This window comes from Rhagoletis pomonella, unplaced genomic scaffold, assembly GCF_013731165.1.
Source record: "Rhagoletis pomonella isolate Grant_MI unplaced genomic scaffold, Rhpom_1.0 Rhpom_scaffold_02415, whole genome shotgun sequence".
Taxonomy (NCBI): Eukaryota; Metazoa; Arthropoda; class Insecta; order Diptera; family Tephritidae; genus Rhagoletis; species Rhagoletis pomonella.
Window position 1 is genome coordinate 11,672 of NW_023460969.1, and position 14,001 is coordinate 25,672.

Genomic DNA, 14,001 nt, shown 5'->3' on the forward strand with positions numbered 1-14,001 from the left:
ATCGCCCGATAATCGCTGGCCATTAGTCATTTTGAAGTATCGCTACGCCATGCCAGCAATAAAAACAACAATGGATCTACAAAACACACGCAGCAACATGAAGAACAGCACAGGCGAAGGTAGGGAAAGGCAGGCTGAGCTGGATCGATCCCAAACAAACGAACACAAGCCCAAATAATTGGAGACGTTGGCGGTGGCTGTGTCAGCGAAACTTGGCCAACCAGCCAGATCGAGCGCCGTTGCATTGGCTAGCCAACTAACCGGTGGCAGCTGTGGTGTCAGCAGTAGCCGCTTGTCTTATTTTACGAATTATTGTTGTCCATTTTGCTGAATGCGCCGATATAGAAATATTTATATTTATATACAAACATACATATCTCACATATACATACATATGGATGTATACATATGTAAATAAGTACATATTTACACATAAAAATATATGAACATTTATTCTTGTTAAGTATGAATATTCCTACACTTTGGTGCGTCGCAGGAGTTCCAAACAAACGCACAAACAAATGTTTCAATATAAGTTTTTTTTTGTTGTTGTAGTCGCTTTGCTATTTATTTTTCTCATACACAATTTTTGTGTTGTCAATATTTTTCTTGTCACACTGTTTGTTGGCTGCTCAATCGGGCGGAGGTCTGTAGGTCGTGCGGTTTGGTTGTTGTTTCGTGTCTGTTTTGACCTTTTTTTCTTACCGTAGTAGTTTATACATACATACATATGTACTAGAAGTTTACGCCGATAGATATTGCCGCGGCGGCGTCGTGAATCTTAGAAATAATTATCAAATTGCGCCGTCGCATCTAGCCATTAACCACTCCCAATTCACTCCGAAACACTTCACGCGAAAATTAGCAAATGTCAGCACTGCTACCAAATAAAAGCGTACGACAAAGAATGTAAAAAAATATTTCAACCAAAAAAATATTCAGGTGTAAATATTAGGTGCAATCCCGTATTCCTCGGACTCGGACTAGTAAAACTGTCAAAAAATAAAAATTCGCTCAGAGCGAGAGAGTAACGTTGAAAAGTACGGGATCGTTTTCTAGTAAAAAATGGTAACTTCTGTCAACTTCAACATAACCTCCAAATTTTGGTTGTAAATTTTTGCTTATTTTGTATGTAAACACACTCAGCTCACACATGTAAACCAAAAATACTTTCACATTCATTAGAATCCACTTAAACAAGTAATTAAATACTTTTCAACATGAATTAGCAGAGTACACTTTTCTTTTGTTTAGATTTTGTTTGCCAAACACACTACAGCTGATCGTTTGACACATTTGCCAGAATTTACCATCAAAAAATTCTCAGACTAAAACTGGTAACTTCTGACAGAGAGAGAACCGTATTTACTCTCTTTTCTGTCCTCTCAATAGTCAGAGAACCGAGTACGGGATCGATTTCCAGTAAAATCTGACTGATTCTGACTATTTCTGACTAGTCCGGACTCGTACGGAATCGCAACTATTGTATGGAATGACCCATAAATAGAGTAACAACACAGTACTCCATTTTGCATTTTCTCGTTTCACTTCGCGAGCATTATTTACTTTTTTAGTAACAAGATAAAATCCTTATCCTTGTAAAAGGTTTGCGCTTTTTGAATAGTTTAGAAAATAATATATTTTACTAGTGTGTTAAAACTCAAAGCTGGCGACCTAGTGACCATGTAATTGCTCGTACATAAAAACTATACCCCATACAAGTTTTCTGTTAATAACTTTAAATGTTTAACAATATTAACCTTCTGCCATCGGAATATGATGTACCCCTCCCGACAATTTTGGACGCACGATATATTCCGTTTGTACAGTGGTCAAAAAAATTACAGACGCACTACATAGATATTGACAAGTCTTAACTTATTATTTTTTTAATGTTATTAAATTTTAGTTATTTTTCATAAAAACATAGTTCATTATTTAACAAAACCCGTGTAAATCTAAGTTTCAAACTTAGTGTAATATTAAAAAAATGTATCTACATTCAACAATAATTTCGAGCTTTTTAATTAAATTTCTTAGAACGATTTTGAGTATGCAGTAGTTTGGGCCACAAATCCGCTTTTTTAGAATTTTTATTGGTAATAGCAAAAATATGGTTAATTATGCTCTAACACAACCTGTGTGAAAGATGACAATTTTTGGTCAATATCTTAGGCTCGCCCAAGTCCATCAAAGTTCAAGTGCTAAAAAAATTTTTTCTTAGCTTACTTCGATTCTCTACAAAAAAGGTCCATATACCAAATTATGTAGGAGTAATACTTTCGAAGATAATTGCAATTTTATTTAAAAAAAATTATTAATTAATGCATTTATAAATTTTTGTTTTTTGGGCACATTGAACTTTGATAGACTTGGGCGAGCCTAAGATATTGACCAAAAGTTGTCATCTTTCGCACACATTGTTTTGCTCTTACCAATCAAAATTCTAAAAAAGCGGATTTTCGGCCCACGCTAGTTTGCAGTTTTATAGCCCATTGACTCCAACGAGAATATAGTGCAAGTTTCAAATGGCATAAAATTACCCTTGATTTTTTATTTTACTGAAGATGTTACGGTTTTCGTCCATATAAAAATAAGTGATGTTTATTTGCGGGACGAAAAATTTTAAAAAACCTACTATAATTTTTAGCCATTTGAAACTTGCACTTTATTCTACTAGAATTCAATGGGCTAAAAAACTGTAAACTCAAAATCTTTTTAAGAAATCTAATTAACCTTAGAACCGTGACTTAGCTATACAACTTAATCTCGTGACTTGGGTACTCAGTGCCCAGTAATGTATTTCATATGGAAATTTAAGCTTTCTAAGAAGTTTTTTTCTAAAAAAACACAATATTTCGCTTATTGATGCACATATTTTAATGAAAAATGTTTTTATTGTTAGAAACAAAGGTTGTTTTATAGAAAAAGATATAAATCATATAAAGTTTTAGTTTTAAACCGCTCAGATGGGTGAAATTCTCCGCTGTCTTTTTGATGCGTTTTGATTTGGTGTCGACGTTGTTGGAGTATTGTCCTCATCTTCATGAATATCTGAGTCCGTATCAGCATCGGCATTGTATTTTGCGAAATAGCACTTTTCACATGTTCTTATATAGTGTTTGGTGCATGTGGGAGTAAGGCAATGGTCACAAACCGCTGTTGTTTTGTTGTCGGTTTTAGAAGCTTTGCATGTTTCACACCGCCGTTTCAAAGTGCTTATCTGCGGAAGGAAAATAAAGTTTTAAAATATATTTGAAAATAAACTTATTTTGAAATTAAACAAATTATGAAAGCCTACCTGTATTGCTGGACGCGATTTCGGTTCTTCAGGAGCCCGTTTGAAATCTATCAAGTCCATAGCAGTTTTCGTTGTGGTTTTTTTGTTACAGGATTCACATCTTCGCTGGAATGGGCAGTTGAAAGCAATAGCACGTTTTTCTTTGAATGTGTTGTAAAGCTTACCAATTGCATAGATTTTGAAAAGCAAAACACTGATTCAAACACACCCCTTTTCTTTGCTTCTTCAGAAGATGTAAAAAGTTTTGGCAATTGCGGCTTATTGCCTCTTATTGTGCCCACGATGGTAGTATTCCGTATAAGCGATTCCTCCGCCAAGTCATAGCTTGTGAAAAAGTTGTCCATGGTGATATTCACACCCTTATCCAAATATCGATCGCTGAGTCGCATTACAAGATTGCGCGCAATTCCAGTTGACCTTTGTTCATTAGGCTGTGCACCCAAATATACTTCGCCTGCAAGTGGATAATTGGATGTTGCGTCAACAAGCCAAAATATTTTTATGCCATAATTTCCAGGCTTGGAGGGAATGTACTGGCGGAAACTGCATCGGTTTCTTGTTGAAAGTAACTGTTCATCAACTGTCAATTCTTTCGACGGGATAAATGGTATCGTCAAATTCGCCAAGAATAATGTCCATACATGACGAATAGGTGCCAACTTATCGTGCCGTAATCTCTCAGCACGAGTCCTGGAATCGTCAAAGCGTAAAAAGCGGCATAATTGCTCAAACCGATGCAATGACATCACTGCTCTGTAAAAGGGCATGTTCATTTTGTGAAAAAGATCCTTAGCATGAACTAAATTTGCTTTTTCAGCACCGCAGTATAAAATTATTGCAATAAAAGCGTATATTTCATCCGCATTTGTGTCTTGCCAATATCTTAATTTTTTTGGAACTGTTTGACGCATATTTGCTTGAATTACCCTTTTAGCTTTCCTATTTGTCTCAAGTGCAATACCTTCAACAAGGGACACTGGGAAAACGCGTATGAAGGCATATATTTTTGACTTGAAACTTTCCGTGCATATTGACGTCGATTGTCTGCGCATTTCCAAAGCCTGTTCTGTTCGCCGTTTTTCAGTTTGGCTTGGCATTGACCACCATATGGTTTTGTCGTTCGTTCCTTGACCACAATATTTTTCGCCACGATTGGCCTCAATAACCGAAGTTGAGAAATGAAGTCTGCTTTCATCAGGATCTATATCTACTGCAGCTTCCTCGTGGACATATTCTTCGAAACGTGGATCTGGAATGGGCTCAGCATTATCTTCTCCGAAGTCAGACTGGTCACTGGGTGTAGGTTCGTGGTCATCACCATATGTAGGTTCTTTCCCTGCATCATCATTATCGCTTTCATGAGCATTGAAATAACTTGCAATATTTTCCTCCTCTTCTTCCGTCAATTCACGGCGTAGGTTGGCCAAATAAACCGCCAATTCCTCACTCATTTCAAAAACTATAACTATTACAACTAAAAAATGAACTGCTCACTTGAAATTTTTACGCGAAACTGATTAAAAATGCCCAATAACCACCAAAAACCGTTAGAAAATTTATGTTCTCCATACAAAATATATGAAAAAATGTATGGGCACTGAGTGCCCCAAGTCACGTATAGCGTACTCATAATATAAAATACCGTTACTTTCTTTTTATAAAATATATACACCTAGAATTCAGTCAACTTATAAACCAAGGTGCAATCTATCTGCCTATGAAAAAAAAAAAATCGCATTGGGCTTCCCAAACCCCCGAAATTCGATATCAAAAATTAATATGGGCACTGAGTGCCCAACTCACGGTTCTAAGGTTAAAAAGCTCAAAATGTTTACGAAATTTTGTTAAATTTTTTAATATTGCACAAAGTTTGAAACTTGGATTTAAGTACACTAAATAATAAAAAAATAAGTAAATTGTTAAAACTTGTGCTACAACTATAATTTTTTCGACCACTGTATATCATGAATATTTTGTACATTAATCCTCAGGCGCCGAACGCCGCTGCCGCCGCCGCCGCGCCGACGTTTACATGACTCGGCAGCGGCGAGTGAAAAATTACAAAAAACGGCGTGGATCGACGGCGTATACCTCTAATATGTACATAAATATATTAAGCGCATTTTTTTTTTGTCTTCGGCGTCGGAAATTAATGTGTTTGAAAAGCATTTCATTCATCACCTCCACAAATATGCAATGACAGTTAACACGCCTAATTCGTATGTGAGGGCAACATTTCGGTCGCTTAAACAACGTACACACTTACATACATAATATACACTGGCCTCCTCACATAACTTATAAATTCACACGAAACATAAATGCAAGAAATCATTAGGCGTTATAATTTTTATCGCTAAAAATATCTAATGGCAATTAGCGTGGGTCGTGGAAATATACTTAAAGTTAATATTGCAAGAAACATTTAAGAAACAGCTGGAAAATTACAGCTATTAATAATATCCATGTTAATATGCATACTTAGTTTGAATGAGGTAAAAACACACAATGAATGTAAATCATTAAAGCCCATTGCGGTGTACCCCAAAATCAATAATAAATGGTTCCACACATTTCACTTTTTCCTTTCCTATATTCACTAGTTACAGGCGGAAGAAAAAAATCCGGGCGAATATTTTTTCCAGCGAAACTCACGATAAGGGCAAAAATAGATATCTACACCCGTAGTCAGGCGCTTGACACAATTGTCTCGAGCAACAATTGTTCTAAAAAAACTGTTTAAACCATAATGAATTTTGCTGATATTATTATTGAAAGTCTCCTGAAAAGAACCAGAGTTTTCCGATTGAAAAATATTGATTTTCAAGAATTCTATACCATTTCTACGAAAAGTTGTTTTTTCCTATATAAAATACATGGAAAGCTTTGAGCGCTTTGAGCGACCTCTAAATATTTTTGATTTCAAAATAAAAAATTGGGGCATAATTTTTATACCTTTCATGAGCATGAAATGGTATTATAACTTTGGACTGATGTTTTTAAGTACCAGAGTAAGAAGAGGCAGACCCACTAAAATGTACACTTATATGAGCAGAGCGTCGAGATGGGTCGATTTAGCCATGTCCGTCTGTCCGTCTGTTTGTATGCAATCTAGTCTCTCAGTTTCAAGATATCCAAATGAAATTTGGTAGGTGGGTGTATTTTTATAATGTATTAATTATTTGTCGGAACCGGAAAAATCGGACCACTATGACATATAGCTCCCATACAACTGATTGTTCAGATATGAGATTTTTCCTTATAACTTCTCCATTTATGCAGCTAGGAACATGAAATTTTGCAATATTTCCACCCATTATCAACAAAAAACTTAAACTGAAAATTACAAAGATCGGGTCACTATAATCTATAGCTCCCATTCAACAGATTCTTCAGATATAAGATTTTTTATTATAACTGCTCCATTTAAGTAGCTAGGAACAAGACATTTTGCACTGTTATTACTCATTATCAAACCAATGAACCAATTTTTTTTATTTCAATGCCTAGTGGAAATTTAGCATTCGGTTTGTAGCTTTTACAATGGGCTTACATGCACAAATATTTGCACCATTGTATGCTCTGAACTTGAGCAATTCTTGCGGCAGACAACTACAGAATTCATTTTTTTTGGGCGTTACGTGTTGAAGTTGGATGCAGAAGACGGAAAGAAAGAGAGAGGAAAAAAGTGAAAGAGGAAACGAGAACAAAAACGAGAGGAAATGAGAAAACGTCAAAAATTACGCCGCGTTGATTTCGAAAACGCAACGCTTAGCACTCCAATTTAGGGACGGCGCTTTGGCGCATTTAAGACAGAGTATGCTGTAGCAGTCTAAACTCCTACTTGTCCTAACTCGATCTCGACATACCCAACAAATGACGGGCTTGTGAATGCAACCCACGTGAAATCAAGCACGCCCTAACTTTCACCCTTAAACCTATTCAGCTAGCCGATTTAGGAATGGCTTAGTAGTGTAACTAACTACAATAACATCAAGAAGTATATGTACATACAATCTTGCTTTATCACTTTTTAGCATGTGTGTACTTGTATATATTATTTCAGGAGTGTAGATTCTAAGGAATTTTACCTTGTCAGTTTAACATATTCAACGATAACACCAAACGAATTCCATAATAATCACGTGATTTCGGTAACCAAGAACATTGTGTGTATGTGCATGCATATGAGTATGCTCCTTCAACAAACACGTGATAAAACATGTTATGATCAAGTTTTGACTGAAAATAATATTTGCTAAAAGTCTTCTGCACTAACGTCACTGTAAGCATGAGTTTTATTTACACATGCTTACCTCATTTCTTTGTCAACGCCATCTAATGTCGTGTTAAATCTCGTGCCGCCGACTTACGTCCACCCCAAAGCAAATTAGTAGAGGCGATGAGCTGACAGCGAAACGTGCGCAAACATGCGACAAAATGTCTCTGATACTCTGGCATAAGTGTCAAAACAACTCATGAAATTTACGAAAAAACAAAAACGTAGAAAGAAAAGAAGCTATTTTTTTTTTTTGGTTTATATGTATACATACACAAGTATTTTAAGATACTGGTTCACTTTTTATAACTAGGCAAAATACACTAAATAAAAAAATTTTCCAAGATATGCATGAATTGCATTTTATTATTAGCGGCTCGCAAAAGAAAAACTTTTTAATACTTACTTTCACCTACGTAAGACTTAAAGAAAATTCTTCTCAAATAGTTTCTCAGAGTCTCTTAGTAATTGTACAGTTTCCTTCTTTGCAGTACCATGTGATTATCATTTTACGACATGCTGCCTCAACTTACATGTAGGTACCCTAACTAGTTTTCTTTAGCCACTCCGTTGAAATAGAATGAGGCTTTTTCATATATAGCAATGGATTTATGTATTATGTATATACCTGTTTATGGACGTATGCGCATTAACTAGTTGAACAAATGTCTACACATTTGTGTATTTTCTTAAGTGAGCACTAAATTTTGAAGTCAACTTAACGGTTAGGGTATGTAATACTTAGTCATATTTTATTGTGGCTCTTGTCTCTATTTTAGGATTTATACATCCAAAACCCCCTGTTCTTAATAAAAACTAACTAATATGATAACATTGAACTAAATATTTGTTTTCCTTTATTATACGAAGAAATTGAAATTAACAAATTTCAATGCATATATTTAGTACACACATATGTATGTACATGTGCATGAAAATTAAATAATTCAAAGTTTCAACAAAAAAATAAAAGGAAAAGTTAAATAAATACTTGCGTCGATTGTCGAATAATTTGACGGCAAATTGGACACAAAATGCTTGTATTCCCATTTAGATTAGTACGCCTACTGTGCTTGATTTATTTCATATAAAAGAGGAAATAAAGCCCATGGGTGTTATTTCCGCGGGCCTTACTGCACTCCACCATGATAAACATATCGTCGATACCATGTCAAACTATCGAATGTGCAAAAATGATTATTCAGTTACGATATCTTGCGCATGCGTTTAGAATAATGATACGCAAGCTGGAAAATCGTCAAATTGCTAGTCATATTAAAAGCGGAGGATTTCACAAAGTGTCGAATCCCACACTTTTTCCTGATTACAACAATATTTTTTTAAAGCCGTCTTTTGCTCCCCTGAAAAATACCCATTTTCACATTTAAAATCTAAGTCTTTGGATACCCACGCCTATAAAAGTATTTTGCAAAAAAAGTGTTTGCACAAATTTCCAACGCTTTAAATTCAGTCCATTTCCAATTCATTCGTACTACTCGCACCATCATCAATTTGCCACATTGCTTGCGTTTGATGACAGAAACGCCATTATTATCGCACTGTCTCCACAAATCACTCAAAACTATCAAACTGACAGTTTCGGGCATTTGAGCGGATAAATTTTCTTTGATTTGTATGAGGCCATTAAAACTTTTTTTTCTCAGTCGCACTTACAATAATGTTCAAGCGTAGACACAAAATTATGAAGTTCAATGAAAAAAAGATGATGAGGAGGGAGCTAGTATTATATGGCTGAGTTGTACACTTAAAAAAATTAAGAAGGCAAAGTAACATCTACGTTATTGGTTTCAAAATTTGCCATAATTTCAATTTCAGATTATGGTTAATTATGATGCCTCGCGGTAGAACGAAATATATGTATATAGAGAAAACTGTGAAGCGAGCGATGCCTTGTGGCTTTTCGAAAATACCTGCAGTCTTAAGGCAAAAGTTGGAATCTGGATGTACTTACTTCGAAGTTGTACGTCCTATGTGGAAGAAAGGTTTACGAAACCAATCAAATTATGTAAAACAATGTGTAATCCAGAGGTCTAATGCATCGCGACTACAGGAGAAATGAGAATTTTCAGTCTAGATACCTACTGAGATATTCATTTACTCTGCGAGATGTAACTACTTCTACTCGCTTTCGCTGTCGCCTTTTAGAGCGTAGTAGTTTACTCCACTGTCAAGGCGATCGGATTGCAATTTTCAAGGACAGCTGGACATCCAACATAGCTCTGACATCCTTCACAACAATGTCAAAGCTGATTTAGTAGTAAAAAAACTCTATACGCCCTGGTAATCGGGAGGTTCCCGGAAATGAGGTTGCTGATGTGTTAGCAAGAAGAGCCTCAATCGAGAACCGAATGTTATAGCCAGTAGAAGTTATGTACGGGAAATTTATTTCAAAATCTTCAGAAATCGAGCCATTGGTGGTGCATGGCATCTGAATGCTATATACCACTATGTACTTAGGCTAAAGATCCTGGTATAACTAAAAGTCTAGAAGAACACGCAACTTGTTAGAGAAACCAAGACCAGCCGTAGAGAGGCCATTCGCATTTTTTTTAATGTTGTATTGAATTCATTTTATTTATACTAACTATTATTTATACTATTCCGAAAATAGAAATTGAACTGGAGACAAATATTACTTAAACGTAACTCATTTAGCTTTTTTATTAGAAGCTTTTATGTATGTAATCACAACTTTCAGACAGTTTTTAATCAACATCGCGATACTCTACAGACTTAAAACTTCAAATGTAGCTCATGGCAATGTAATGTGAAAGATGAATAATCCCCTAGGTGGCGCAAGTTTCGAGATATTTGAAAAACCCGTGTTTATGGCCCGATATGGTTCGTATTTGGAATGTATATTACCAACATGAAAGGGAATAACTTCACAAACAAATTTACCCGATAGGTGGCGCGGGGGTCGATTTTTTTTTATTAACCACTAACAAAAGCTGGTCTTTAAAAAATTGCTTAAAAAGTTTTCAGTGTTCACAATAATCGCTTAATACATCTTAACTTTAAAGCGTACAAAAATTATTACACGCTCACTTAACCAACCGTCGAAGCGTCCAACTAACCAACCAACCATTCAAGCAATGCAGCGGATGGCGGCAAATACCGCCTATAAAAGACTGTTAAGGCAACAGTGTGCGCAGCTTAATAACAGCATTAACTCTTTTGAGAAACTGTCACTCACATTTAAAGTCTGTCCACCGTCGACTGCCGCACTGTCGGTGCTGAGCAGTTCAGGCTGTCATGACATTTTAATTTCCATATTTCTTCTGAACAATCGCTTTAGTTTTGGTTTCGCCGCTGCGGTCGACACTGTTACTGCGCAGTTTTTTAGCTGCAATAAGCCCACATTCGTAGCACTAAACCGATAGTTAGGCCCCACTCCGCAGTTATTTTTTTTATAACCACTTACTTTACAACTGCGACATAAGCACTTAAGTTTCATTTGTTGCGTTATATTATGCCATTCTTTTATTGTTTTGCTGGCTATGCGGACTTTGATGGTTGGTGTGGTTGAGATGGCTCACTACAGAGGAGCCGCCGACTTTTTATGCTTTAACGCTTAACGCTTTTTAAACCGCACATGTCAATGCGCTTGCAGTTGGTCATTTTCCATCAGATTTTGTAAAAATAACTAGATAAGCACATGGGCCTTGGTGTCTTTCCGCAAGTCTCGGTTGATTTAGGATATTAGTCGGCGTAATCATTTATGTTTAACAAAATAGGTCTTAGGTAAGCTAAAAAAAGTTTCAGTTATATACGCATGAAATCAAGGAAGACCTTTAGGTTAAGCTAGAGAATTTAGTTCGATTAAAAATAAAATACATGGCCAAATACCAAAGTAATGAGAGCAACATGATGTCATAACTAGACAATAGGGGTATTCACGATACGGTGCATACTGTCTAGCATGGTGCATAGATGGCAAAATTTCTTGAATCTCCCAGATTTCGATAGTTTTTAAAATTTTGGAAGTTATCCTAAAAATAAGAAATCTCCATGATAAAAACATAACAAGGTAAAACCATTGAGAGGCAGTTTGACGTTTGCCAGCAATATAATTTAAAAATTCAAAGCTCAAACTCACACACACATTCCCATTTTCAATCTCAAACAATAACAATTGTGAACAATTTCGTTTTTTTATTCTCAATTTTATATAATTTTATAATGCTGGCAAACGTCAGAAGAAAATCATGGCCGACGAATTGAGATAATGAATTTACCTTATAATGTTTTTATCATGGAATTCTCAAGAAATTTAATAATTTCATAAGACTAAAAATTTTGAAATTTTTGTGATTTTTTAAACCTGCGAAAATATTCAAACTTGCTGTGGCTTTCAACTATGTAAAATAGTACAAATTCGGATATACAACAAAAAAAGTAAACATTGATAATTAAGTAATTTGAAAATTCAGTGAATTCGAAGAACATTGTTTTAAAACTGGTACTCGTTCCAAAAGGGGTATTTTTACATTAATGATAAAAAGATAATTTTTTAATTCTCTCGGCACACGCACAACCCAGTTAATTGCACTGCTTTATTTTTAATATAGGGATGAGGGGCCAAGCAAAGATTACCAAAAACTCATGAAATAGAACGAAGCAAGAAAAAAACTATCAGTATTTTCTTTAAGTTTTCCTGAAAATTACAATGGCTGGGTATTGGACCAAACCAATTTTTTTTAAGAGATTGAGTCATAATTAAAAAAGTAATTTCTCCGTTTTTCGAAGTTAGCTTCCAAAATTAAACTATGGGCCTTCGACGCTCGAAATTGGACCTTTGGTAAAAATTAATTTTAATTACTGTATTACAACTAAAAGAAGTAAAACCATAGTCGTGGTACGCCTTTTGCTCTTATATAAACGGTATATAACTTTTTTTTGTGCAAGCTTGTATATATATAGAGGAATTGTTTAACTTCCTTCTTAACATAAATGGGAAGTCTCAATCAATTGCAATTTAATATTATTTTAGTCGATTGACAAAGGCCACACAATGAGATATCAACGAATATTCGGAAAATTTAGTTTATACGAAAAACTCATAAATTCATGAATATGTAATGGATACTTACCATCACAGACTGCAGCGTCTTTTGTTTACAGGAACTGTTTCACAATAATAAGATCCACAGCAGGGTTACCCCTTTGGTAAATTATTACCAAAATTGGTAGACAAAATGTGAGTTGGTAAAAAGGTAAATTTTTTCTCATTTTGGTAGATTTTTGTTAAAGTATTTTGATTGAAAACAAATATTTTTTTGGTTATACTAAAATTCCAAAATTATTCTAAAAATTCTGAGTAAAAAGTTCGAAATTTAGACGAAATAATTTGAATTTTTCTAAATGTTGTAAATAGCTTGAATCCTTGTTTTTTATGGTTTTGGTTAAAGCGCAAACAATATTCGTATATAAAAAAATAGCACACGAAATTTTACATGAAAAACATTCTACATATTAAAAAATACATAACGCTTTTTTGAGTCACTGTATTTGTCTATTATAACTCCATTTGAAGTTTTTTTAAATGATGAAGTTTCGTTGTTGCCTTTAGTTTCATCACTTTCGTTTTGGTTGAAGAAAACCGAGACGACGCCATTAATATGATCTCAAAAACCACATCATTAGTTAAATAAAAAGTTCCTTAATAAACAATTTTAATTTGTATTGTAATAACTCGTAAAACAACTAATAAAGGTTATTGGTACGTATTTTCCAGATTTGGTAGATTTTTTTCAAGTGGATGGTAAGTATCTTTTTATGGCAGTGGCAACCCTGATCCACAGTACAAAACAAATCACAATTTGACAATCTACAGTGTTTTTCAATCAGCTGTAAGTTTTGCAATATCTGGGGAAACTTTGCGAATAAACTGTGAGGAATGTACTAATTGATTAGTTCACAGATGGAGCTGAATTTATTTCCAAGATTTATCCACTGAGTTGTGCGTCTTTCAAAATTTAACGCTTCTTGATGAAGGCCTACCCAAACAACATGATACTTCGAGCTTAGCATACAGCTAAAATTTCAAACTCAAGTGAAATTTGACATACTTTTTCCATGAACTAAAATTTTCAAAAGCATCCATTCATTATAGGTTTGTTCCACAAGCTACTTGTAGAAAAACTCGAGCAAAGTTCAAACTGTCAGCGTATATCAAATAAACTCGAATGCTGTAAATACATAAAGGGCTGGTGATGTGTGGCAATATTTGCAGTTTCGTTCCACAACCCTATCGTGCACGGCATGTAATTTTTAACCGACTTCCAAAAAAGGAGGAGGTTATCAGTTCGTCGGAATATTTATTTATTTTTTATTTATTTTTTTTTATGTATGTTACCGCATAACTTTGGACCACGTCAACCGATTTCGATAATTCTTT

The 14,001-nt window shown here is 34.9% G+C and overlaps 1 protein-coding gene across 1 annotated transcript; it reads right to left on the reverse strand.

The window, feature by feature from the left end:
* Nucleotides 1-2,749: 2,749 nt before the first annotated feature.
* On the reverse strand, nt 2,750-5,026 carry LOC118753403 (piggyBac transposable element-derived protein 4-like). Its single transcript, XM_036488271.1, has 2 exons — nt 3,302-5,026; nt 2,750-3,223 (listed from the first exon to the last, which is right to left on the reverse strand). The coding sequence occupies exon 1, from the start codon at nt 4,750-4,752 to the stop codon at nt 3,352-3,354; it is 1,401 nt and encodes a 466-aa protein (XP_036344164.1). The 5' UTR covers nt 4,753-5,026; the 3' UTR covers nt 2,750-3,223; nt 3,302-3,351.
* Between the last annotated feature and the right edge of the window lie 8,975 nt (nt 5,027-14,001).

What these genes read in the sequence shown, in the direction of transcription:
- LOC118753403 (XM_036488271.1), bottom strand. Translation starts at nt 4,752, where the DNA reads ATGAGTGAGGAATTGGCGGTTTATTTGGCCAACCTACGCCGTGAATTG.